Below are 25,804 nucleotides of genomic sequence, written 5' to 3' on the forward strand. Positions count from 1 at the left end.
CCAGACACGTTAGATAAAGGCATCTAGGTACTCCGTACCTGGTGAGAGACTTGGCACAAAATACGGTGAGAGTTGTACCTCGCCATACTAATTTCCATCTAAAGCGACTTTTTATAATGCCTTTATAGAAGATATACCTCTAGTCTCTATAATAATATTCTTTCTATGTAAAGTGACGGCTTAGGAAACGCGCCTCGCCAAAGATTTAATTAGGCAAAGACACTTCTTAGGTCGCGCAAGGCTTGTGCCAGAAAGGGTCAACTGCTTTGATTTCCATGTAAGGCTTAGTAAACTGAGAGAAATATTGTTGAAAACTGACTGGAGTATCTTAGGTATATGAAATGTGTGTAAAGATACTTTCACCTGCAAGTCCAAAAAATCGCAAAACTAACCCCACGTCAACAACCCCTTGTACCCTTGCTCAGTTTTCTTTCAACGACAGGAATCGCATATTTCGGCCGCAAACAAACATCTCACAGCCCAAGCAGCTTCCAGTCCTCCGAGTAGAGAAGCGAAAAAGAGCTTACCATTCAAGATGGATCCCATGGAGAGCATGTCCAAGTCGGGAGGCGCTTTGCCAACCGATTTCGATGCCGAGAACGCTCAAAACATGGAAGACGTAAGTCCAAAATCAAGATTTGATTTGGACCTAGTGCTCAATTTAAGATGCGCCACCTAACCAAGATTTTGATCAAATCGTAGATGGAGAAACAATTTGCTGTCAAAGGTTTGTACTTCCTGCCTCGCGTCTCCAATATGAACCTCCCCATGACAGCTAAGTGTCTAAGTGCAGTCGTACAGCACATGCAAACTTATTGGTCTATTCTTGAAAAAGTCAAAGGATCAACCCTGCGCTTGACAAAAATGGACGACGAAATCTACGACCACCTCAAAGAAGCATTCCCCGAGTTCGACCCCGCCGCAACCATAGATGAGGACGAAATGAAGAGCAAGGATGGCAAGCAACGCTGGAGGAGTTTCATGATGGCCTACGAGAAGAAGATTGACGATTACAACTTTGGTACCATGGTGCGGAACAATTCCAAGGTTGAATACGAGGAGGATACTACCATATTCGGTATGACTCTTTTTTTTTTTTTTTTTGGCGTTGTTGCTGCCCATTCTGTCCACCGGCGTCTAATCAGGCTTGTGTTCCAGTTCCGCGGATGCAATTCTATGCCATTGAGATTGCGAGGTAAGTATTTGGTCGGCATTCTACACACCATAAGGTGTAGTGGTTCGGATCTAACTTGACATAGAAACAAACAAGGACTTAATGACTGGATCTTTGACCAAGCCGAGAAGGGCAAAGCAAAGTAAAACAATGCTGTCTTCATTCCCGAGTCGGTGAGGAATTATAAAAAAAAGAAATGGCCAAATCTTACGTGATCTTGGATTGGTCTTTGACTGCCGTGCAAGCAACGCCAAGTCTATCGAACCATTTGCGATTCCAACCAAGAAACTTCCTTTCTCCTCCACCTTTGAGGCCTTTCAATTATGCTTGTATATGCTCATAATTTCTGGCAGATGCTAAATTCTAAAGGATCGGTACTCTAAATAGACCAGGAAACAGCGCTATTTTCTAGCCTCATCTATATTCCGGTCATTTCCCTCCAATCGTACTCGACCAACACTGCAGATACCAAGATTTCACGGTATTTATTTTGTGCAAGAATATACAAATCTGCCATCAAGCGCATCAAACGGTGACTGCAAGCTACGCCAGCAACCACGCACAATCTTGCAGCTGTTACCATCACTTGCGACTGCAGAGTTACTTCTGGGTCTACACCTCTCAGAAAGTCAGCGAAACCACGGAATAACGGATAAACCAATTGCAATGCCTGCCTCCCGAGCATGCCTCCCAGCACCCTTGTGAGCACCGAGTTGGTGAACATGGATTCCTGTGCATTAACGCCGATGACGCATAAATGTGGTGTCAATGTGTTTGTCATGTAGTTGAAAGTAGCAAGGTAGATGTAGCAACATATAGCGAGGCCTTACCCAACAGCCCGCGCCAAACCACGGATTCGAACTCGGCACAAGAACCCACCTAACTTGCGAGCGGGAGCAACGATACTGCGACACAGGCGAAGTACACCCGAGCTTCTGGGGACTCTGAAGGAAGCTCTTTCAAAGGAAAAGCCACAACCTGGAATCAGTGTCCTCGAGTTGGTCATTGTAGAAACGCCACTGGGGACGATGCAGGGAGACAGTGCTGCATGATGCGTGCGGCTGTGGTGAACGCTACTCCTGATATAATGGCTCCGTAGTCCCTGCTAGTCGGGATTTACCGAAACAACAAAATCTGTTTGGTGAGATCTGGAGGACGAAGTCCGCAATTGGTCGCTTTGTCCTTGGTTACCTCTTCCCCAGAGAACCGCTCCTGCCGTTTCAAATTTTACATCCAAGGAGGCCGTGGAGAAGCACGGAATCCCGAACAGCCTTGACTTTGAATGTTCGCCTTCGCTTGCTCGGATATGACTCCTATTAGAGCCCATGCATCACCATCAGCACTACCTACCTGATACATTATCTATCAACATCGCTCATTGACCAGCGCCAAGGTCCAACCGTATCCAAACCCCACACTCCTCGGCCCACACGTCACCGCCAGCCGAGGCATCTCTATCTACCAGCCAATCGCGTGCTCCATCCATAAACCCCCTTCTCTCCACCATAGGCGTCTCGAGAGTCGTTGCATTCTTATTACGGAGTGCAGTCTTCACTTTCACTGCATTTGGGCTTTATCCGTACATTTCCACCGCCACATGGCGGGAAGTTACACCTGAGCTGACCTCGGACAGCTGTACATAGTAACACCGGGTTTCAACTCCGCGTGCATGTAATGCTACGGACCAACTATAAATCAATAGTGAGTTCTCCCCGTTCTCGGTCCCTTGCGGCAAAAGCCCGTCAGGGCCCCGTATTTTTATTAGAAAATGTTCCTCGGGACGCATCCCTCGGGTCAATACATAGGTTGCCATGAGGGCGACATCGACGGCCTGGGGCCTGTCACTTTGACCGGGATTGTGACGGTCAGACCGGGCTAGCGAGCAATCAAACGTGTCAAACATGTCAAACGTGCAGCGAGTCTGGGCCACCTTGCGTTTTCTGGAGTCCGACACAGTTCGTCCCTCGGTGAAAAAGCTTGGTCAACAAACCCATGTCGTCCTGCAAGGGCTCTTTAGGGCGTCTTTCTGGTCCTGCCTCTTCCTGTCATTCGTCGACAGATGAGGAGGCACACGGCAAACCGCGGCCAAGACTTCGTGTCGCCTTCTGGCCATTGCTTGCTGCGGAGTCGTTGCAGTTGTTCATCACCCATATCACTTTACCAAGCTGCGCTACTTTTCTGGCTGGCACCGCATTGTCATGCTTTTGCTATTGCTAAAGACCGAATACTCATGTCATGCTTGTCACCGTCATCATCCACCCGTCCTTCTTTTCAGTACTATAATAACAAAACCCTCAAGTTAGCATTTGCTACGCCTCATGTTCCTCCGCCCAATGCACTGAAAATCTCTCGATTCAGCGTGATATCACCGAGCAACGAACCACATTTCTAAACCAAAAATGCCAAGTAAGTACTTGCTCCCCGATGCTTCTCTACATCCCTGCATATCTTGGCTTCACACTTCATATCCGTTCGTACTGGCCGAGTTACTGACGAGAGGCATAGTCCCGCTCATAGTTTCGGCTCCGGCTACCCTCGCAGCCTTGGCCTATATCAACGCCAAGACTTCCCTTTGGTACGACTACCTGCTTTTCAAATCCACCGCCAAAACGGCCGTTCGGGTGCTCCTTCGGCAAAGAAATGGCCGCCTGTCTCTCTTTTACAACCTGGAAGAGCGAGCAAAACACCCTTCCACAACCAACAAGGACCTTCTCATATTCCGAGGACGCCGTCTCACCTACGCCCAGGTTTACGACAAGGCGTTGCGCTATGGCACGTGGATGCGTAACCGTCTCGGTATCAGACCAAAGGATGTAGTAGCCATGGACTTTGAGAATTCTGATCAATTCATCCTCGTCTGGCTCGGACTCTGGAGCATTGGCGCGAAGCCCGCCTTCATCAACTACAACCTGGCAGGCGAACCCTTATCGCATTGCATCCGTGCGGTCAAAGCCAAGATTTGTCTCGTTGATCCTAACGTTTCCGCCAATGTCGCAGACGATGTGCGAGCTGAACTAAGCACTGTCAACTTTGTCATTTTCACCCCAGAAGTTCAAGCGCAGGCAGAAGCCACCACCCCCGTAAGGGTATCTGATCCAGATTTGGCGGAACATGATTTCGCGAATTTGGCCCTTTTGATCTATACGTCGGGAACGACTGGACTGCCGAAACCAGTTGTTGTCCCATGGGCCAAGGTTATTGCGGGCGGCACCGTGGCAGAGACTCTATTGGCTCGTGGTGGTAATGATATCATCTACACTGTAACGTTTACCTCTTCATGCCTTATTTTATTCTGTCAAGGTTATCGACTGATCGAAGATTCTGCTGCTGCAGTCAATGCCTCTCTACCACTCAGCAGCTTCCCTGCTATCATTCTGCGCAACAATCCTAGCCGGAAGCACACAAGCTATCGGTCACAAGTTTTCCACCAAGTTGTTCTGGAATGAGGTGCGGGAGTCCAACGCCACAATCATTCAATATGTCGGCGAGACGCTGCGCTATCTCCTCGCCGCCCCTCCGCAGCATGACCCTGTGACTGGTGAATGCCTGGACAAGAAGCACAGGGTCACAGCAGCGTTCGGCAACGGTCTCCGTCCTGACATTTGGAACGATTTCAAGGATCGATTCGGCATTGACTCAATTCTCGAATTCTACGCCGCCACCGAAGGACCCTTTGGCATGTGGAACCTTAGCCGTAACGACTACGCTGCCGGTGCTATCGGCCGAAGCGGTCTTATTTACGGCGGCTTGCAGTCCCTGAGTCTCAATCTTGTCGAGCTGGATTGGGAAACGGACCTTCCGAAACGAAACCTCAGGACTGGCTTTTGCAACAAGGTGCAACCCGACCAGCCCGGCGAGCTCATCTACAAACTTGACCCTGACAACATTAGCCAGCGGTTCCAAGGTTACTACGGAAACGAAGCCGCCACGTCTTCCAAGATTATGCGAGGAGTGTTCGAAAAAGGCGATGCCTGGTTCCGCACAGGCGACATAGCTCGGTGGGACTCGGAGGGTCGCGTATACTTCATCGACCGTATCGGCGACACCTTCCGATGGAAGGCTGAAAACGTGTCAACCGCCGAAGTCAGCGAGGCTGTCGGCCGACACCCCTCGGTTCAAGAAGCCAACGTCTACGGTGTCCAGCTCCCTCATCACGACGGCCGCGCAGGCTGCGTCGCCATCACTTTTGACAAGGACCCGGACAAGAACGTATTGCGCAGTCTAGCTGACCACGTCAAAGCCGCGCTGCCAGGATACGCGCGCCCCTTGTTCCTCCGCGTCCTAAAGGAAGTTGGCGGCGCAGCTCAAACTACCGGTACGAATAAGCAGCAGAAGCATGCCTTGCGTCTTGCTGGGGTCAAGCCAAATAACGCAATTATCCCAGGGGACTTGTACTGGCTCAGGGGGGAAACGTACGTCCCATTTCGGGATACTGAATGGAGCGACCTGGAGGTTGGTCGGGTAAAGTTGTAGATGTCGTTGCCAAGCCAGTTATCGAAATACGATGGTGTGGATGCAGGTGTGAGTCTTGGTGTTTTTTTTTTTCTTCTCCTCTTTCTTTTGCCCCTTTCTTGTCTCTTTTTTTTTTTTCCCTTCTTGGATCTCATATGTACGGTTTTAGTTTGGCTTGCCTCGACGCCTTGATTAGGCAGTCGCAAATGATTGTTTCTCACACTTGCGTCATATGTTTCTTTTAGGGCATAGCTACTCTCGGTTCCAGGGCCAATGCAGAAGTTTATATATATATATATATTGCCTTTCACTCTGCCGCAAGGTCTTATACGACGGAAAATACGGACAGACCGTTGCGTTATCAAGGTGCAGAGGGATATATCATAGGTCGCGGACTTGGTTATCATGCTACTAGTCGATATCGCACGATTAAACAAGCGCCTCTGAAGTGGCAGCTGGATGACCAAGTCCGCGACCTACGATACATCCCCCTGGACCTTGGTAATGCGAAGCTTTTAGTATTTGTTGACAAGGCTACATTGCCTCGAGTTGAAGGGGCTACATTGCACTGAGAAGGGACGACGTGGAACAGCAACCTCGTGCTACTAAGGGACTGCGACCGGCTCGCTCACATATAGGCCCGCTGAAGCTCGCCTACCAATCAGCCAATTCATGGCCTACCAGGGAATAAATCGCAGAGACTAACCTTGCCCCTTTGTCTATCACGAACAACAATTGCCGCATTTTAGGAATCTTTATAGGAACCCTTACAGAAGTCCTCTGCTAAGAATCTGTGACAATTTGGCCCGAGGAAGAGATCGCGGAATAGAACAATTGAAGAGTGTTTATTTTAAGCCTTAACCCTCGCAGGGAAGCTTTAGCCCCTATTGCCCTTACGAGCGAGGAATTAAGGATCGTCGACTTTGCCCCCCTCAGTGGCAAGCGAGGAGCCCGCCGATCATGAAGGGCATCCTCACGGGCACTTTCCATAGCAAGGGCACCCTCGCGGCCACATCGTCAGCTTCAATCCCCCGCTGCCCTTCTCTCTTTAGATAGCAACAATCATCATAGTAATGCAACAAAGTGTTACCCGAGATCACCCGGTATCTCGGTACCCCGTGCGCGCGCTACGTATATTTAGGTACCCCTTGGTGGTATTCCAACACCTTGAGCAATCAATCTGTGGCGACTTTCCGGGTTCGCACCACGTCACGGCTGTCACGAGAGTTTCTGGACAGGGGCATTTTCGCCGCGGGTCCGCACATCTGCTCTACCATCTGCCACAGGCGCTCTGTGCAAGGCGCAATTCTAAACGACAGGCGTCTCGGTCAATTCTCCTCAACACACCCACCATGAGGATGGCTGGCTTGGCTTGGCTTGTGCACTGATATTGGCGAGGCAGTAGGCGTGGAAGTGGCTGGGGGGCCTAGTTTCAGAAGGGGCACGGCGAGAAGCCGCGGGAACGGCATGTCAGGGCACTGAGGTGCAGTTGCGGCAGGCACCCGGTTTTGCTTGGGCCTTGGTGGCGCCAAAGTACCGCCCGTTGACGTGCAATGTTGGCGCTGTGGACTTGAATGCGCAGACTCGTTGAAATGAGGCGGATGTATGCATGACTTGGTGGGATTGACGTCCTGAGCTTGGAAGGGGGAACCAGGGCCAGGGAGGGAGCCAGTGTTGATAGGAGTCAAACTTTTGTAAATACCGAGGTACCTACCTACCTACCCGTTGGTAAACAGGTGCTTGATAAAATGGGTACCTATGAGGTAGGTGTGTATGTAATTTTGCATGTCATTTTCTCCAAGCGAGTTTATAACGAGGCATGGAGGCATGGACAATTGGCCAATGCGAAGGTAGGCGACTGAACCACCCCCTTGCTGGTGCAGTATCGATAGAGGACAACGGGCCTACGAGGTAATCGACGCAGCATCGGTCTGGTCGAGCCAGTTGAAGGACATGGAATGTCTTGTGATGACAAAAGTGAAGCTATGGGCAGGAAAGAAGCCGAGAACAATACCAGGCTGCCGGCATGACTAGCTCATCCAGGATAATAGCGAGTCATGGTACAGTATGATGCAAGGGATATGTCGTCAGGCTCTCGAAAAACGCTTCGTCCAGATTTCATGCGCAGAGAGCACAAGATTCTGGCATGTGCAAGCTGGCATCCTCTCAACTTTCAAGGGCTCCCTTTTTGGATTCCGGACAGCAACCCCGCCCATTCGTGACAGCGGCCCTAACCCCCGTCGCAGCGGCAGGATAGTTGACATTGATGTACGGAGTACGGAGCAATGGATGAAGGTTTGGGCCGGGGGGGATGTTGAAGCGACCTGCTTGCTCCCTATGTCGTAAGGGAAGCAGCAGCAGGTCAGGGGGGGCGGCAACGGAGCGTCTCCGTCAACTCCGTCACCGCTCACCAGTGCTCTGGGCCCTGTGACCTGTGACCTGTCACCACCAGACCTGGGCGCGAAAGCTGACACCTGCGGCTTACTAAGGCTCGAGATGGGTGGGCGGTGTACGGACTCGGGAGACTGGAAGTGTTGCAAGAAGGCAAGTGGTGCGTCAGGCGCGACGGTTTTCTTTGCGGCTGCTTTGGTGAGACACGGCGTCACGGGCTTGGTTGTTTTGGACCAGCTGCGCGGCCTGATGTTGCACAGCAGAGACGCTCAGCCTTGGCTTGCTTGGGTACCTTGCCTGGTGTGACTCGGCTGCGTCATTGAAGGATGACGCTGGCTGGCGTCTTCTCAGTACGTTACGGAAAATCCGTCATGTCATTACGGTCATTACGTGGTCGATGCGATGCGCTCCGTACGTGTTCGTTGCGCCAGCCAGGATAGTGAGGAGGGAAAGTCAAGACTCGAGAACGCGGTACTGGTGCTCCGTACTGTATGGTACATTAGGTACTCGAGCATCCCGCGCTGGGGCAAGGGCCAGCCAGGTGTCAGCCAGGTGTCAGCCAGGTGCCGGCGCCAGTGCCTCTCTCTACATACAGAGCTGCAGAGTTTAAACAGCTGGCCTCGTGTCAATGCGGTGAAATACGTGAAAGGCTGGTGAAACGCTGGCATCACCCCCCGGAAATCAATATTACCCCGCCATTTTCATCGAGGCCCGGTCCCAGTCTCTCGTCAACCTTGCCGCTTTAGGCCGGTGGGAAAGGGTCAGCAGGACGTGTGGGCTGCATCCCTCTTGCTCACATGCGCTACCCAAAGCTTATCCAGCAGTTTCTAACTGGCCCGTTGCGATTCTGCATCTCCGTCTGCATCTGCGTCAGAATATCCAGCCCCGTCCCAAGTTCTTCTTCGAGTATTTCCCTAAAATTGCCAAATGCCCCGCTAAGAGTCGTACGCCCCTCTGCACCTATCGTGCCTTCTATCAAACTCTCCTCAGCAATTGCAAACCAATTAGCATCATATCATACCTCGACCTAGCCGGCACGTTGAATCACCACCGTCAGATTCAATCAAGACGCGTCCCTACACTGCTCCTCGACTCGCTCCAGCATTTGCTAACAGTCGCCCTCTCAGCTGGCTTGTACCTTGTGCAGCTTGTATTATATCTACTCTTTTACTACAGACACCTAGAACCTGTTGCAGATTGATTCCGCGCATCCGGATACTACATTCATGAAAACATCTTGTTGGAGCAGCTCCTTGCAAAGACCTTAGGAACGGACAAACTTCTTTGTTGCCCAAACAGCCGCCGCCCCGACACATAAAGACGTTGCATCATAATAGCTTCCACCTCTACATTGGCACCAACGCAACGCGGTCGACGCCCAAGTGGCAGAACCGGCTTGGAAACACGTCCAACGTGATGATACAAAGCAGATCTCGGTTTTCGCGTCAGATGATGGATTAATTTGCCATCACCGATATTGCTGTGTCACACTTGATTTTCGCCCCGTTGGCGTATCGCAACGATTCGTTATGGCGGATCTTCTCCTTCAGACGCACAAGGCTCCTAGCCTCTATGGTGCAGAGACCAAAGCGTCAACTACTCCCGAAAAAAAAACAGAGAAGCTGTCACCTTATCAATGCGGATGTCGCACACTTCAAAAGGCTGTCTCGAGAACCTTGAGGGATGTCAACAACGCCATTTTGTACTGGAAGGACGGTCTGACCCCTGAGGAACGTGAGTGCATGTTTCTACGGGACCAGAGGAAGGGCGTTCTTTCTCTGCGCTTGAAGACTGTAAGAGGAGAAGACATCAATCATGGCCCAGGGGCTTCAAAAGCAAGATGCTAACCTCTGCGTCTAGGCCGAAAAATATGCAGATTGGAAAGCTGCTGCTTCGGAACTTGATACACTGGACGGTAACGACAAGTGGAAGAATGATGCAGTAGCTGGCGCATACGACTTTCTTCTCATCCAGGAGCGCTTGCGTGCGCTTGACGAAGCCCGACTGACTGGCGACGTTCGGACCATGATGTACCTTATTCGAACAGAGCTGAGTCGAGATCTAGGAGGCATGGACAACGTTGACTTGTACCGCCATTGCCACGTTGGCACCAAGAAGCTCATAGAGCGCTACGTCGACTCGGCTATTCAAACCATCGATGCTCTGGTCGCTCAGAGCGCAGTCAAGACCCACCACACATTGCACGTCCGAGACCTCCTGGAAGCCATGTTGTATTCGCGACAGAGTTTTGGTCGCAGTGCCTTGTTGCTTTCGGGGGGCGGCACCTTTGGCATGACGCACATCGGGGTATTGAAGGCGCTGTTCGAACACCAGCTCCTCCCGCGCATCATATCTGGTGCCAGTGCAGGCAGTATTGTCTGCGCCGTCATGTGCACGAAAACAGACGAGGAGATACCCGAGCTCATCAGGGACTTTCCATACGGCGACCTGGCCGTATTCGAAGCAGAGGACAGCAAAGTCGGCGTGCTTGGCCACCTGCGACGCTTGTTGACCGAAGGCAGCTGGTCAAACATTGAAAATCTCACCAGAGTAATGCGCGGCATGATGGGAGACATGACTTTCCAGGAAGCGTACAACCGAACCCGCCGCATCCTCAACATTTGCGTTTCCACGTCGTCCATCTACGAGCTTCCCCGGCTGCTCAACTATGTTACTGCGCCCAACGTCATGATTTGGTCCGCAGTCGCTGCGTCGTGCTCTCTTCCTCTGGTCTACACCTCCTCGCCGTTACTGGTCAAAGACCCCATCACTGGCGGGCATCACCCATGGACACCAACTCCGCAGCACTTTATCGACGGCTCTGTCGACAACGATCTCCCCATGACTCGCTTGGCTGAAATGTTCAACGTGAATCACTTCATCGTCTGCCAAGTCAATCCTCACGTTGTCCCGTTCTTGTCGAAAGATGACGTCTTGTCGCAAGAACACAGAACGCAGAAATCCCCCGCTTCGCACTCAGACGATCTGGACTGGGCGTACACGCTGAGTACCTTGGCAAGGGACGAAGCACTGCACCGACTTCACTTTCTGGCCGAGCTGGGCATATTTCCCAACCTCATGACCAAGTGTAGGGCAATACTGAGTCAAAAGTATTCGGGGGACATAACCATCCTGCCCGAAATCGCCATGAATGATTTGCCGAAGCTTCTCAGCAACCCTACCGTGGATTTCATGTTGCGATCGTGCGTGGCGGGTGAAAGGGCAACCTGGCCGCGACTAAGCCGCATTCGCGACCGATGTGCCATTGAGCTTGCCCTGGACCGCGCCGTCCATAGTCTCCGAACTCGCGTCGTCTTTTCCGAAAGTCAGCGGAACCTGCGCGCGCTGAGCACGGGCATGGGATACATGCAAACCAACATGATGCCTGCGATTACCTTGCGGTCACCACCTGTTGTTGCTGGGTACGCCGTGGCTGGTGCAGGTCAAGTCCGCAGGCGCCGTCGGTCCGGTGGCAGCGTGCAAGCCTTGTGCGACGCGCGGCTGGGCTTCGACATGGCGGTCACAGACGAGGACACTGCCGCCGAGGAGCGCGATGAGTTGCTGTCGCGAAGCCAAACCGGAGTCAGCGGCTCCTCCTCGGGGTCTCACCGCAAGCCACGACTAAAACGATCAAGCAGGAGCGTAATCAACGTGTCCCAACACAAGGCGCTGCCCACCACAGCTGCTTCTGGGCAAGATATACGCGCCGTCCCGGAGTTCAACTTTTCGCGGCCGCTCTCACGAGCCGGAAGCAAGATCGGGCCCCTGCGACGCAGCACAAGCAGGGACGGCCGGCTGCAAGCAGCAGCAGCAGCAGCAGCAGCAGCAGCGCCAACCGTGTGGGCGGAGCGGATTTCCGCCCTGGTCCGAGGGGAAGCGACCTCTCCTACGGATGATGTGGAAACCAGCGAGCAAGGTCACTCGAGCGATGCGGACGCAGAGTTGGCAACAGAGGAAAGTGACCCGGATCCATACGACACATCCTCATGGGATCTCTTTATGGACAAGGGACGGCGGAAGGAGAGTAGGGGGGCCAGGCCAAGAAATGCCTAAACACTTGCACTATTGAACAGCAATGCGATGTCTCAGTGGTGAAGAGGGGAGTCCGTTTTTGGGTATTTGACGGCTTGAAGAGTACACTAATACACTACTCGTGCATACGGTGCAGTCCGTCATGGTGGACATGTGCATCGCTTTGGAGTTGGAATGAGCATTTGAAATATGTAGACAGAGGATAGTAAGCGCCAGGATTTCAGGATTCTTGTCTTTACGTGCGCTACTGAATGTGCAGAGGCTGGTTTTATTCCGTGCATTGCGTCGCACGGAACAGAGGGGTTCTAGACTATAATTTGGGTGCGTATATCACTGGTACGAATACGCAGCCTCTATAGTGTTGAACAATTTCTACACGGATATACCTCGGCCGCGTGGCCTAATGGCTAAGGCGCTAGATTTCGGTTCTCGAGCTTCCGGCTCTCTAGAGATTCCAGGTTCGACTCCTGGCGTGGTCGACTCATATGGAAGTTGTATTTTTGCTTCCGGCGACGTATATGGTATTTTTTTTTTTTTGAATCTCCCTCGAGTCATTTTAGAAAGCTTCTTTCTTCCTTCCATATGGAAAAATTTCTTATAGTCTAGTTGGTGGGGGAAGAGAAATCGGAAATGTAACGCGGGTTAACAACAGTGCGAGCCCGCCTTTTTCGTCAGGGAGAAAGACGCAGTCGCCGTAAATCTGACAATACACCGGACATGTTACAACGTACGAACAAGACGCTGACGAGATTTTCATATAATCAGCTGGAACAGCACGTAATAATAATGCATATATTGAATCGGTTCCACAAACAGGGCGTTGACGTGTCAACCGATTCTACCCAGATGTTACACGTGGACAGACAGACATCTGCCGGCTCTCGCGGTAGGTCGGACCTGTATTGCGTGCTCCCTGTCGAGCTGCCTGGCCGACGGTCCGGGAATGAAAGCGCGGTGCAGCGGAAAGTATGTACTGTATCAACGATATTTACAGAAAGGGTCTCCCGAGCCTCCATTGCGTCAGCTAGGCTTGGATGGCAGAAGGCGGGGGCGGGCCAATGACGTGGTTGGAGAAGCACGCCATTGGGCCGTGGCGGTGGGAGCATGGAGCTGTGGCGGGGGGGGGGGGGGGGGTGCCGGCGTTGATCAAGTTTCTTTTTCACGGCAGTGGAAGTTGGTGAGTCTGGGGATTTTCAAAAGGCTGGGCTTTGGGATGAGAAAAGGGAGGAAGGAGTAAAGGGAGAGAGCAATGGACCAGACCGGGCTCGGGCTGGCTTCGTTTCATGGACAGAAAGAGGGGACAAGGGGGCTTGCAGTGACGGAGCAGAAAGTCTTCCAGCATGCAGGTGAAAAAGAGGTTAGTTGGGTGGGTGGGCGGATTGTACGGATACAGTGTGGATGCCCTTTGCTCAATCTAGAATGCCGCACCGGGTTAATGGCAGCCGCATTGCGACATTGACCACCCGAAGACGGCATTCTCCCAGATGTGTTCCCAGCGAGACAGATAATATATATATAAGCGCCATTGCGAGGTGCCGGGAGTCGTCGAACCCTCTCCTCCGCTCCCTCCCTACCCACTCCCACCTCCCTCGGACAAATCCAGAAGCCCGCACGACTCTTCACCATGCCCAGCCCTCTTCGTCTCGGCTCCCAAGCCCCCGGCTTCACTGCCGACAGCAACGTCGGCCCCATCGACTTCCACAAGCACATTGACGGCAGCTGGGCCATCCTCTTCTCCCACCCGCAGGACTTCACGCCCGTCTGCACCACCGAGCTGGGCGCCTTTGCCAAGCTGGAGCCCGAGTTCACCAAGCGCGGCGTCAAGCTGCTCGGCTTGTCGGCCGACACCACCGAGAGCCACGAGACGTGGATCAAGGACATTGCCGAGGTGACGGGCGGCCAGGTCAAGTTCCCCATCGTCGCCGATCCCGATCGCAAGGTGGCCAACCTGTACGACATGTGAGTATTTGGGCTCGGAAGCCCCCCCCCCCCCCCCCCCCCACCCCCGAGACAGTCAGTCGATTGTGCGGGCGGCAAAGCAATGCCACTCTTTTTTTTTTTTTTATTTTCTTTCTTTTCCTTTGGGCTGACTTGTTTTTCTCTCGGCAGGATCGACTATCAGGACCCGCAGAACATTGACAGAAACTCGCTGCCGCTGACCATCCGATCCGTCTTCTTCATCGACCCTCGCAAGGTGATCCGCACTATCCTCTCCTACCCTGCTTCCACGGGCCGCAACGCGGCCGAGGTGCTTCGCATCGTCGACTCCCTCCAGGCTGTGGACAAGCACAAGATTGCCACGCCTATCGACTGGCTGCCCGGCCAGGACGTCATTGTTGCCAACAGCGTCAAGGACGACGAGGCCCGTGCCTTGTTCCCCAACCTCCGCGTCGTCAAGCCGTATCTTCGGTACACTGCTTTTCCCAATTGAGATGCCCTGCCTGTACTGCTGGGACGGAAAGGGAGCACGAATAATACGGGAAATTTGGGGGGCGGTGATGGTGTCCTGCTCATTCGACGCAGGTGAACGAGGCAAGCCCTGCCACAAAACAATGTCACTGCGCGGGGCCACGGAAGAGGGGAATCTCTGCGTGCATGAATCACGAAAAAGGACGCTGATAGCCTGCCATGGGACAGTCTTGAAAAATACCAAATTGCGTTTTCCCCCTTTTTCCTTGCTCTCTGTTGTGTGTGTGTGTGTGTGTGTGTATGTGTGTGTTTTTTTTTCTCCCGGTTTTCTAGTGACGTGCTCGTTGTGTGCGCGACGCTTCGTGACAGTCAAGACGCATGCTTCAGCGATGAGAAGGCGTTCTAATGACGCGATTGCCCCCTCCTTCCCACCGGACCCTTTCCTGAGCCCACGCCCCGCGTTTCAGATGTCCAATGTGGTGTAGCATTGCATCGCATGGATGGCATTTTGCGGCAGACATCCTTGCGTCAGACATCCTTGCGTCTGTATTTCGGAAGATACGGGACTGGAGCAATCTAGCCCAAACCCGTACTGCTTAACCTTACTTGCTGCAGTGTCAATAATGAACCTTGGGTGCTCTTGCCGTGTCCAGGGTAGGCCGTCGCTCAAGTCTGGTTCCCCCTGGTGTGTGGTGTGTTGTTTTGCTTGACATGGCATAGATTTCGGATTTCAGATTTTGGATTCCAGCATCCTGGCCTGCGCATACGACCAGACCAGACCAGACTCCACGGACGCACATGAGGCACCAGGACCAAACTAGATAGACGGCCTGCGGGCTCGAGTCTGGCGACCTTTCTCTCCACTGTGCTCCTTGCATGCCGCTGCAGTAATGATTCGCCTCCCTTTAGAGCTTCGCTAAGCCCATCCGCCCCCAGGTGCTGTGCTTAGGCACCGGACTACATACTGTAGTTTATGCAGGAATCACCACACAAGCCAAGGTATGTTTTCCACCAGCTTTCCGGCCACCGTGTCTCTGCTCGAGGCTAGGCTCGAGCTCTCTGTGCCGGATGGAAACAAGTCGGCACCAAGACGGCGCCAGAAACACCGTCAAGCAAGGCTGGCCTCCCTGCTCCTCTCAGCTCCCAAAAACACCTGTCAGACATTGCCTCTCCAACATGGTGTATGTACTCTTGACTAACAGAGAGTGTCATGCCTTTTCATGCAGTTCGCCGCCATTTGCAGCCTGCATGGCACAGCCTCTCTCGCTTGCGGCGAAAAGACATGATCTGCGCACGACGTCACATTGTTACTGCAGCACAGGTAGGTGTACAGATGTTCAGCCATTCTCCTCGATCCCGATCCTCCGGTGGGTGTTGACCCTTGAAAACGGAAGCGGCTTCAGCTGAAAGAAACGGATTCCGCCACGCCGACGGCCAGGTCCATCGTTCGCAAGCTTCTCTCTCTCTCTCTCTCCAACCGTGGCCCTGGCGCCGTCTGGCCTGCCCACCTTCCTGTTTTTCCGCCAGGTGGGTGTTGGGCGTCCGTTGGCGGTTTCTTTTCCTTCTGTTCATGCTGGCTGGTTCGTCGTCATCTCTGCCCCCAATCAATCAATCAATCAATCAATGGTCCAACTGCCAAGCCTCCCGCCCGCCTGATGGAACCCAAAGTTTGTTTCATCACTTTGGATTCTTGGTCGCCTTTATTGTTGGCAATGGAATCTCCTGACTGCGCATGGTGGTGCATGGACTCTTGTCTGGAATCTGAGCCCTTCGCAAAACTGAAAAAAAACCTATTTCCGTACCGAGAACTTCGTACTATGCGGATCGGATGCCCAGGCGGGCCAATCCCTCGTCCTGGTCAATAATCCTACGACACCGCCCCTTTGGCTTTGAAATTCTCTGCATTAGCCTGTTCTTCCTTTGCGCCATATTATTCTGACTTCTGTCCGCGATCAAGGGTCAGTTCCCAACCGGTCGCTCATGATTCGAGTCCCGGTGCCAACCCGTCGGCTCCTTTATACCTTGCGGCGGCACCTTGTGCTTAGTTAGTATATACATTAGCACTCGCGAGCCTCGAGTAGTCTACTCTGTAAGCCGGGCCAATCTCTGTCCTCATCATAGACGTTTCCTGTTCGCTCTGTCCTGCAAGCCGAGAGTTGCCCCCCTCCCGTTCCCTCTTGCATGCTACCCGACTTTGGCTACTGTAGATGGCCTAGCTAGTCAGGGTCCGGTAGACTCAGCACATGTTTGACAAAAGACATTGGGCTGCTCTGAGGGCAGAGAAACCTTGCACAGCAAAGGTCGGCGGATGGAACCGTATTTGCAAACGCCTTGGGAGAGATTTACCCCTTGCAACAACAACAACAACAACAACAACAACAACAACAACAACAACGAGGCGTTCCTCTTGCTCAAAAACAGCCATTGCCTGAAATAAGTTCCATTCTGGGCCGCTTTCGATCTTTTTTATTCCTTTTTTATTCCTTTTTTTTTCAATTTATTTTCCCTTTTATATACCCGGTCCTTCTTTTCAGCACGCACCAAGGTCGCCAGCCAAGAGGCTCCAGTCTTGTGCGCCACGCGCCACACGCTCCGCCTTCGGGGCCTGCCGACCCGGTCGTGGCGTAGCACTTGACTAAACAATGGCTCCAGGCGGTGCTTCAGCCTCCTCGACTGGCTCACAGAAACCGTCTCCGTCACGCATCCAGAGCCGTTTTTCTTCTTTGTTCGAACCTGAAGCAGGCAGTGACGGCGGCACCAAACCTGGTCGCGACAGCAAGGACGGCTTTTCCGCCGCCCATGAACCCCTTCATCCATCGAATCTCCCGTCGAGGAGGTTATTGCGGAAAAAGTCTTTGCTAAGCCTGAAAAACCGCTTTGGCTCCAGCTCAAGTGTCACCAAGGCCAGCTTGCCCTCGCCCTCGCCTTCGCCGTCGTCGCCCTCGCCCTCGCCCCCGTCGCAGCCGCATTTGTCGGATGGCAAAGGGTCCTCGCCGCCTACAGCTGGGCCCACGCCTGCAAGGAGAACGAGTCTGAGGCAGAGCCTTGCCAGGCGACTTCCGCAAACCCCCTTTGCTTCATCGAATTCTGCCGTCTTGTCAGCTGTCGAATGCGACGGTTCGGTTGCGACTTCCCCGGCACGATCCACTCATCCGAGAATGAATCGTGGCTCAAGCGCAATGGACCCCTCCAGCTCCTCTGCTGCTGCAGGCTTGATATATGGCAGCCGAGATGGGAACACGCAGGCCTTGAATAGCAGCATGACCAGTCTGACCAACTCCGTCAGGCAGGATCCGAATGGCGACGCTGCAAGAGAAGGCCCACCACAAAGGGGTACTGGACCAGCTTCCGCTGCGCCGTCGCCAGCCGTAGGGCCAGCAGAGAGGCTGGTCGGTGCGGCTGCGGCTCAGGCTTCTTCAACACATTTATCTGGACTAATGTGCAACGTACATCGTACCACAGGACGGGAGCCGCCTCCCCTGGTTGGTGCCACCACGACTATACTCGGAGACAAATTGTATGTCTTTGGGGGCAGGATTCTGTCGAGGAGTCGTCCTGCTCCCTTGACATCTGACCTCTACCAGTTGGATCTCATCTCGCGCCACTGGATTAAGCTAGAAACCGGGGGGGAAGTGCCCCCTCCGCGGTATTTTCACTCCATGTGTGCACTCGGTGATACAAAAATGGTTTGTTACGGCGGCATGTCCCCAACGTTGAATCCAAACCAACCATCACCGTCAATGCAAGATCAGCAGCAGCAGCAAGCCGAGGTTTCCGTTATGTCTGATGTCTACATATACGACGTTGAAGCGCAAAAATGGACCCATCTCCCCGCCCAAGACGCACCGCAGGGACGCTATGCTCACTGTGCTTGTATCCTTCCTTCATCAACCTCCTTCTCGTCGAGTCGAGCTCCTCTTGCCGCCTTGCAACATAACCCATCATCCTCGAACCCAAACGAAGGCCGGATCGGCATCAACATTGACGGAACCGGCGGTGCCGAAATGGTCATTGTGGGAGGCCAGGATGGCTCCAATCATTACATTGAACAGATTAGTGTCTTCAACCTTCGAAGCCTCAAGTGGACGTCGACTCAACCGCTCGGCAAGAGCTGCGGCGCCTACAGAAGCGTCGCCGCGCCTTTACCGCCCTCGGCCTCGGGAAAGGTCGGCAAGGTATACACCAACGGAAGCCTAAGCGGGATCCACGACGGCGGCGGCGGCGGCGGCGGCGGCGGCATGCACCAGGAAGCGCGCGAATCCGGCTCATCCATGCTGATCTACTCCAACTACAACTTTCTGGACGTCAGACTCGAACTGCAAATCCGCGCGCCAGGTGGCACGTTGGCGGAACGGCCCATGTCGGGAACGTACTCCCCTCCTGGGCTGCGCTTCCCCAACGGGGGGGTCATTGACACGCACTTTGTGGTGAGCGGAACATACCTGACGTCCTCCAAGCAAGAGTACGCTCTGTGGGCTCTCGATCTTCGGACTCTGACCTGGAGTCGGATCGATGCCGGGGGCAGCGTGTTTAGCCAAGGCAGCTGGAATCGCGGCGTCTTGTGGAACCGACGGAACACCTTTGTCATCCTCGGCAATCGAAAACGGAGCCTCGTGGACGACTACAACCACCGACGGATCAACTTTTCAAACGTCTGCATGGTGGAGTTGGAAGCGTTCGGGTTCTACGACAATCCGCGCAAGAGTAGCCCAATGTCGGGATTCATATCCGCGAGCAGCCCTTATTCCGGCCCCGGGTTGAGCTTGACGCGCAAAGCTGGGTATACTGCTGGCGGCCGCTTCCACTCGAAGGCCAGCGAGGAGTTGGGCGAGAAGGCGCTCGCGATGCGCGAGCTTGCCGACATGGACATTTTGTGCATTGGCGGGGAGAGAATACCGGTCAACTCCCGGATCGTGTCGCGGAGGTGGGGGCCCTACTTCGTGCAGCTGCTGCGGGAAGGAACTGCAACTCAGGACGGGAGCGATGCAGTCACGTTGAGAGCTGCTGGGTTGGCGAGCAATCCACTTCGGGCCTCGGCAGTGACCATTACGCCCGGCTTCAAGGACGCAGCTCAGCCACCACCTGCTTCGTCGGGCGGCGCAGACATGCTCCCGACATTGATGGCCGGAAGCAACGGGTCAGGGTCAAATCCGAGTGGCGGCGGATCGTCTAGCATAGCCGATGCCGCAGGGGACGCCTCTTCCGGTTCTCAGGCAGATGGCCTCGACCCAGCGGCCGTGAATGCCGCCCCCACGCCTCGATCGTTGCCGCCCAACTCGAGGCCGCGATGCCTGTACCTGCCCCATACGTGCCTGACCGTGCAGGCTTTGCTGCAATTCCTGTACACGAGCTCGTTGCCCCCTCCGACGTCGCCGCTGTGCACACCTCAGATCCTGTGCTCTCTGCTACAGATTGCGCGGCCCTACCGCGTCGACGGCTTGTTGGAGGCCGTGGTAGAGCGTCTGCACGGGCTCTTGGACAGCCGGAACGCGGCGGCGGTTTTCAACGCGACGGCCATGGCTGCTGGCGGAGGTCGCGGTATTGACGGGTCCCTGAACCCCAACTTCTTCGTCGGCAGCGCGGACCCCGTCAGCTCGGCAGTCTCCATCTCGGACTTTTCGCTGGGGGGCCCGACTGCCGACGGATCCAGGACGGACCCGAGCGGGGGCCCAGCGTCTGGCCCGAGCATCAATCCCAACAACGCTGCGCAGAAGCCGGGGCGGCCGCTGAGCGGCGAGGTCTCGGCTTCCCCGAGCGCGAGCGGGTCCGAGCCAGGCTCCGAGCCGGGCTCCGAGCTGGGAGGCAGTGACGGCGACATGAGTTTTGTGTGGAACGGCGAGCTCAGCAGCGTCATCGGGCTGCAGAAGCGCGGCCTGCGAGGGCTGATGGAGGGACGCCGGATGCGCGAGAGGACCGGCACGGGCGGCGCCGCCTTTTTGCCAGGCCAGCAGCAGGGGCCAAGCGGCCAACAACGCGTGGGACTGGGCATTGCTGGGACATGATTCCGTCGCTGGGGGCGGCGAAGCGGCGAAGTCTAGGGGGAGGAGTTGCCGAGCACATTTGGAGTTGCTATAGAAGGCGATGACATTGGATGATGTTGCAGGAGCTGGAACAGGCGGTGGGAGCGCATCCCGATTAGATTTACTTTGTGAGATGAATTCTATGTACTGTGAGGGTGCACCTTGACAGCGTATTCTTGATTTGCTTACTGCTAAAGGTTCTTGGTGGGCTCGGGCAGCGCACCTAAACCCATCCATCTATAAGTAACGTGACAATGAACAACCTACATAAAGCGATATCTACAAGCTGCACCGAAGAGCATTTTCAAGAGACCAAACGAAAAAGGACAAAGATTGCTGGCCGACGACAGGATGCCATGTAGCATTCCGAAGTAGATACTGTTCATGAACGACAAGACCTGGTCCTTTGGCGGACAGCCCGCCGTGTTGCGGTTGGAAGGCGACTGGTGTCCTTGGGGCAAGTCAGATGCGTGGTTGATGGGGCACGGCGCTCTTCCTGAGGACGCCATTTTTGCCGCGTCGGGGCTGCAACCACAGGCCCCGGCTGACATGCCGTTTTGCGCTGCACGCCGCGGAAGCGGTCGGGCCGCTGCTAGATGCTGCTCACCAAGAATCCCGTTGGCCCAGGTGCCCAGCAGGCCGGCAAGGAGCAAAGAGGAAAAGAAGGCTGTTTTCCCGCCTCTTGCTGTGGCGAGCGTGTCGCTGCAGGTCTTGAGCCCCGACCGGCGTTGCGCCGCAGCCATGTCGATGCAGTCGGTCAATCTCGCGGGATGAAAGATGACAAAAACCGCAGCCGGGCCAGCGGGGCGGCGGTCTTTGGCAGCAATCGCTGACGCTCGTCGCCAGTGCATGGTTGGGCCCGTCTCTGTCTGTGCTGGTGTACACAGACAGAGCAAGCAAGCGTTAGTTCTCACGGGTCCCGACATCATGGCTTCGTACAAAGTCCTACCGCTCGTCGCGGACCAACTCACCCTGCTTTATGTGAACCGCCCGTCTACACCAGCTGCAGCCCGAAACAGTTCGCGTAAAACGTCACCGTGCCGCTCCAGTCGGAAAACATGCCCGCCGCACCCACCTGCCTCGCCAGCGCGTCGACATACTCGTACATGTCGCCGTCCTTGCTGACCAGCCCCTCCACGCCGCCGTAGTAGTAGTCGCCCTTGGCATGGACCGCCGCGAGCGGACCGGATCGCTCCAAGCTCCAGGTGATGAGCCGGAGCCCCAGCTCCTTGGCCCTCTTCGCATACGCACTCGGCACCATCCTGCCCCGGTCAACCTCCACCAGGTAGTGCATCGGGGGAGCCATCGTCCGGATGCCCTCCCTGGCATAGCGCGTCAGGTTCTCGACGGCCTCGGCCATCCGGCCCGGCCCGTTGCCCGACTGGTCAAGGAGGATGGCGTGGGCGCCGTATTCCGGCTCCTTCTCGAGCCAGTAGCGTACGGACGCGGGTTCGAAGCTCTGAGCCATGACTCTCGACGCCGGGACGCCGGCCCCCTTGTACGCGTCAATCATTTGCTGGGCAAACATGTCGTGGGTGTAGTTGCCCGCAAAGGGCATGGGCACCTCGGGAGCCTTGAGCTCGGGCGTGTGGTGAAGGCCCAGCGATTCGACCATGGCGATGTGCTCCTCCAGGTCGAGGAGCTTTCCGCACGTCGAGTACAAGTCGGTGCGCCAGCTGGGGGTGCCGCCGAGAAAGTCCCCGGGGGTCGTGGCGCTCGCGTTGAACCCGTCCATCTTGGCGCAGAGAGACTTGTACTCGGCGAGCGTGAGGTCGCTGGTGCAGCATCGCGCCGAGGCTGGCTTGCCGTCGCTTGCCGGGGCGAAGGGCTTTGCGCACTTGGCGTTCAGGCTAGGGATGCTTACCACGTTGGTCGTCGTGTGCAAGTCGCACTGGCTGTGGCGGCAGACGAGTTGGCGATCCCGGGTGAAGGTGACGTCGCATTCGAGCACACCGGCGCCCATGCGCGCCCCGGCCATGTTGGACTCTTTGGAATGTTCGGGGAGTTGCAGGCAAGCACCGCCCCGGTGGCCGATTGAGAACATGGACGGCCTCATGGTCAGCTCTTGGCAGGACATGAGCCTGGACTTGAGCGGGCCCTCAGTCATGTTGTTGACCAGATAGTATGGTCTTGGTCCCAGGTCGATACGTCTGATGACGATGGGGTTGCGGTGGCCTGGACAAGGCGACGCCGAGACACAGCTGACGGCAGCGACGCCGACCAGCAGAGACGAGACGGCGGCATGCATTGCGATGGTGTTGCGGATGCTTCATCTAGGGATGAGCAATGATGCGTCCTTGGGTGCCGGTGTCCCCCCTCCCAGAGCGGGACGCGTATGTAAAATATGCTGCCAAGTTCACCGACTCTTCTTCAGTCCGGTCGTGCCGCCAGCCTTGGATAGAGTTCGCCAAGGCGCCGAATCTGACAGGCATTCCTAGCCGGACGGAGCTTTGGACACACACGGTTTGCTTTGCAGATTGAAGCCTGAGCAGAACCGTCTAGTGCTTGTTCCGCAGAAAAGCATGCACCCGGGATGGCGCTGTAGCCAGGAATGACGTGAACTAGTCTCCACGGGCCGCCCGCCAATATCTTGAATCCCGGGGTGATTGTTATTTTGCAAGTCTTTTCGTCTAGTAGTAGGGCAGGCCTGCTGGATGCCTGGCCTCCCAAGCCCGCCCACGTGGACTTGCCGATCTCTTCCGCCAAATGGCCGCCACTGGGTAGATCTATCTGGCTGACACGAAACGCCCGGGTCTGATTCCGTAAGAGCGTTTTATCCGCCCCAACATTCATCCTCAAACAAGAGCGAGAGCTTTTGTGTCCGGTGGGTGCGCGCGCTACGAGATGGGTGCTCACCTCACCTCGCCAGCTGAGGCATTGAAACCACCTGCAATAACAGTTGCCGCTTTCGGGATGGGGTTTTAAGAGAACTCGGCCTGCAACGCATGTTTGTGGTTCAAGGGCAAGTCGCCGAACATGTGGTACAGACGTCGTGCGTGGGCGAGTTGAGCAGCGTGATTCGTCAGGATTGGGAGACAACCGGAACCTTGGCCTTTATCAGGGCTTTTATCCATCAGCTTCACTTTCCCAGGCGAATTACGTACCAAAGACCTACCGTGTCACAGCAGGGAACTATTGTGCATGTTTAGCTGTGCTAGCTAGCTTCCGCTTCCAGTAACGGGTTCGCCGTGTGAGCCGACGAGGGACAGAACTCCAGGAGTTCCATTGCCGTTGAGAACAGGAGAGGGAGCGTTTCTTGTTGGCTAGGAGAGTTTTCCACACGGCCATAATAGAGCATGGAAGAGATTATCCGACTTCTCGATTGACGGCAAGGTCGGGCGCTTGTAGAGCACTCACTTGCCTAATCCGACGACAGCGCACTCCGTAGCGTAGCATCAACTTCGAAATGGATAAAAACGCCAAATGCAATGCGCTGCATAGTAAGCCGTGACCTGTCTCCTGTGTCATCCTCGTCATTTTGACACGACTATCTCGCGATGTAGGCCTATTCCCCGGCAATCTCCATCAGTGAGAGTCACAGCTCATCTCGGTCCGTATTATTATCCCCTAGCCTTTCCAATTCATCGACCGTGGCTGAAAGCAGGGAAAATTGCGGTGCATCTTCTCCCAGCCCCCAAGCGAATACGCCGCCCAGCCTCTGCGGCCGCACAATATCGTCGAATTTGCGCGGAATCACCTTTTCCGTGTCAAATGTCCACCAACGTCTCTCCGCAGGGTCCAGGTAGCCGTAACTGCCGTCTTCAAAGTATCTGCCGTCGGCCATGGCGCGCGCAAATGACGGCGCGAGTTCCTCGGGTACCGCATCGTGCCAGCTAAAAGCACCAGTCCTGCCTAGGTCTGCTCCCGTGTCCGGGTCTTCGAGGACCTGCGTCGGACATGCCAGAGGATCGCCGTAATCGCATTCTTCCGTCATCGCCCACTTCACGTAGTATGCGAGTCCCAGGTTCAGCATCTGCGGGGGGGCCCCTCTTTCTCTGTACGTCTGGATAGATGCCAACGATGCTGCAACGCCGCTGTGGTGTTTGACGACTGTGTCACGCCTGTTGAGCAAGTCGTAGGTCATGACGTTGATAAAGTCAACCTGTTCAACAATGCGCGGTAAGGTGTCCGCCGTGAACGCCATCATGTCTCGACTCAGGCCAGGAACTGCGATGGACAATATCTTGTCTGGGCCAATCGCCCTGCGTAGATCCATCAACAGCTGCACGAAAGCTTCAATTTCCCACGCTCGTTTTTCATTTGGAATGATCTTGTAGTCGTCGCGATTGCCGCTGTGGGAGTAGCTTAGATTAGCCAGCCATGCATGACAGGTTGCATCGTTGGCTACAAGACATCTCACCCTGGATACTCCCAGTCAATGTCCACGCCATCAGCACCAGCACCGTCAATCATTTTCCTCACATTTCCACACCATCTTGATCTTGAAGCTTCGTCGCGACACGCTGTCTCAAAACCTTGGGAATCACCCCACCCGCCAACCGCCACCATGATTTTGGTTCCCGGATTGAACTGATTGCGTACCTGCGTCACCGAGGTAAAGAGTGGAAAGTCTGGGTGTTCATCTTCAGAGTTGAAGACATCAGACCTCATAAAGGCTAGAGCGACATGCGTGATATGGTCTCTCAGGCTCTTATTCGATGGAACCACATTGTGCTGTCTGTTTGTGACGGTTAGGCCTGGTACAAATTTGCCTGCAAGTTTGCCACTGACCCTGTAAGATACATGATGCATCTGATAGGAGAAGAATCAGAAGCTACGGCCATAGTGGCCTGGGCAAACAGAAGCAGAAATACTGCGCAGCTTTTCGAGCATCTCATGTTGGCTTGACGAATATGGCCGCTTGACTCAAATCCGAAAGGAGCAGATAACAGACTCGAAAGTTGGTAAGATTTGAAAGACTATATGCGGTTCTGCGCAGAAGCCCTTTCTTTTCCTCAACTTTATATACGTAGATTTGATGATATCACAGGTCCGACGTTTGCTCACTCTTGCAGTTTTGGAAACCAACCGAAAAGCACCGTGCGCAATGCCGCTTCCAGCATTTTCACACTGTCCTGATCAAGTTTGACAAAAAACAAAGCATCGCAAAAAGAGAGTCCCCCAAGCCCGGAAGTGCAAAAAAAAAAAAAAAAAAAAGGAGAAAAAAAAATTGCCCAGCGCGATTCCCTGGCAACAAAGTTGTTGATTCCCCGGCTGCCAGAGTACAGCCACTCCAAAACCCAAGGAGTCATGACAAAGGTGCAGAGAGCCACGAGTAGTTGATTGTTATTTGGTTTTTTTTTATTTTTTTATTTTCCCTGCATCG

The 25,804-nt window shown here is 54.5% G+C and overlaps 8 protein-coding genes across 8 annotated transcripts; 5 read left to right on the top strand and 3 right to left on the bottom strand.

The window, feature by feature from the left end:
- Positions 1-535: 535 nt before the first annotated feature.
- UV8b_03233 (uncharacterized protein) lies at positions 536-1,320 on the top strand (the record flags this gene model as incomplete). Its single annotated transcript, XM_043140731.1, has 5 exons — positions 536-619; positions 703-727; positions 794-1,078; positions 1,159-1,195; positions 1,260-1,320. 5 exons carry the CDS (start codon positions 536-538, stop codon positions 1,318-1,320), a joined length of 492 nt encoding a protein of 163 aa, XP_042996665.1.
- Positions 1,321-3,573: 2,253 nt separating this feature from the next.
- UV8b_03234 (uncharacterized protein) lies at positions 3,574-5,647 on the top strand (the record flags this gene model as incomplete). The annotated part of the gene is made up of 3 exons (XM_043140732.1): positions 3,574-3,580; positions 3,680-4,434; positions 4,508-5,647. 3 exons carry the CDS (start codon positions 3,574-3,576, stop codon positions 5,645-5,647), a joined length of 1,902 nt encoding a protein of 633 aa, XP_042996666.1.
- A 3,899-nt stretch (positions 5,648-9,546) lies between these two features.
- UV8b_03235 (uncharacterized protein) lies at positions 9,547-12,070 on the top strand (the record flags this gene model as incomplete). Its single annotated transcript, XM_043140733.1, has 2 exons — positions 9,547-9,810; positions 9,878-12,070. The coding sequence occupies 2 exons, from the start codon at positions 9,547-9,549 to the stop codon at positions 12,068-12,070; spliced, it is 2,457 nt and encodes an 818-aa protein (XP_042996667.1).
- Positions 12,071-13,673: 1,603 nt separating this feature from the next.
- On the top strand, positions 13,674-14,480 carry UV8b_03236 (uncharacterized protein; the record flags this gene model as incomplete). The annotated part of the gene is made up of 2 exons (XM_043140734.1): positions 13,674-14,008; positions 14,159-14,480. 2 exons carry the CDS (start codon positions 13,674-13,676, stop codon positions 14,478-14,480), a joined length of 657 nt encoding a protein of 218 aa, XP_042996668.1.
- Positions 14,481-17,100: 2,620 nt separating this feature from the next.
- On the top strand, positions 17,101-20,460 carry UV8b_03237 (uncharacterized protein; the record flags this gene model as incomplete). The annotated part of the gene is made up of 1 exon (XM_043140735.1): positions 17,101-20,460. The coding sequence occupies one exon, from the start codon at positions 17,101-17,103 to the stop codon at positions 20,458-20,460; it is 3,360 nt and encodes a 1,119-aa protein (XP_042996669.1).
- A 297-nt stretch (positions 20,461-20,757) lies between these two features.
- Positions 20,758-21,329, bottom strand: UV8b_03238 (uncharacterized protein; the record flags this gene model as incomplete). Its single annotated transcript, XM_043140736.1, has 2 exons — positions 20,758-20,921; positions 21,086-21,329. 2 exons carry the CDS (start codon positions 21,327-21,329, stop codon positions 20,758-20,760), a joined length of 408 nt encoding a protein of 135 aa, XP_042996670.1.
- A 143-nt stretch (positions 21,330-21,472) lies between these two features.
- On the bottom strand, positions 21,473-22,726 carry UV8b_03239 (uncharacterized protein; the record flags this gene model as incomplete). The annotated part of the gene is made up of 1 exon (XM_043140737.1): positions 21,473-22,726. The coding sequence occupies one exon, from the start codon at positions 22,724-22,726 to the stop codon at positions 21,473-21,475; it is 1,254 nt and encodes a 417-aa protein (XP_042996671.1).
- Positions 22,727-24,013: 1,287 nt separating this feature from the next.
- Positions 24,014-25,316, bottom strand: UV8b_03240 (uncharacterized protein; the record flags this gene model as incomplete). Its single annotated transcript, XM_043140738.1, has 3 exons — positions 24,014-24,770; positions 24,839-25,156; positions 25,210-25,316. 3 exons carry the CDS (start codon positions 25,314-25,316, stop codon positions 24,014-24,016), a joined length of 1,182 nt encoding a protein of 393 aa, XP_042996672.1.
- Positions 25,317-25,804: the final 488 nt, after the last annotated feature.

This window comes from Ustilaginoidea virens, chromosome 2, assembly GCF_000687475.1.
Source record: "Ustilaginoidea virens chromosome 2, complete sequence".
In the NCBI taxonomy this organism is placed as follows: domain Eukaryota; kingdom Fungi; phylum Ascomycota; class Sordariomycetes; order Hypocreales; family Clavicipitaceae; genus Ustilaginoidea; species Ustilaginoidea virens.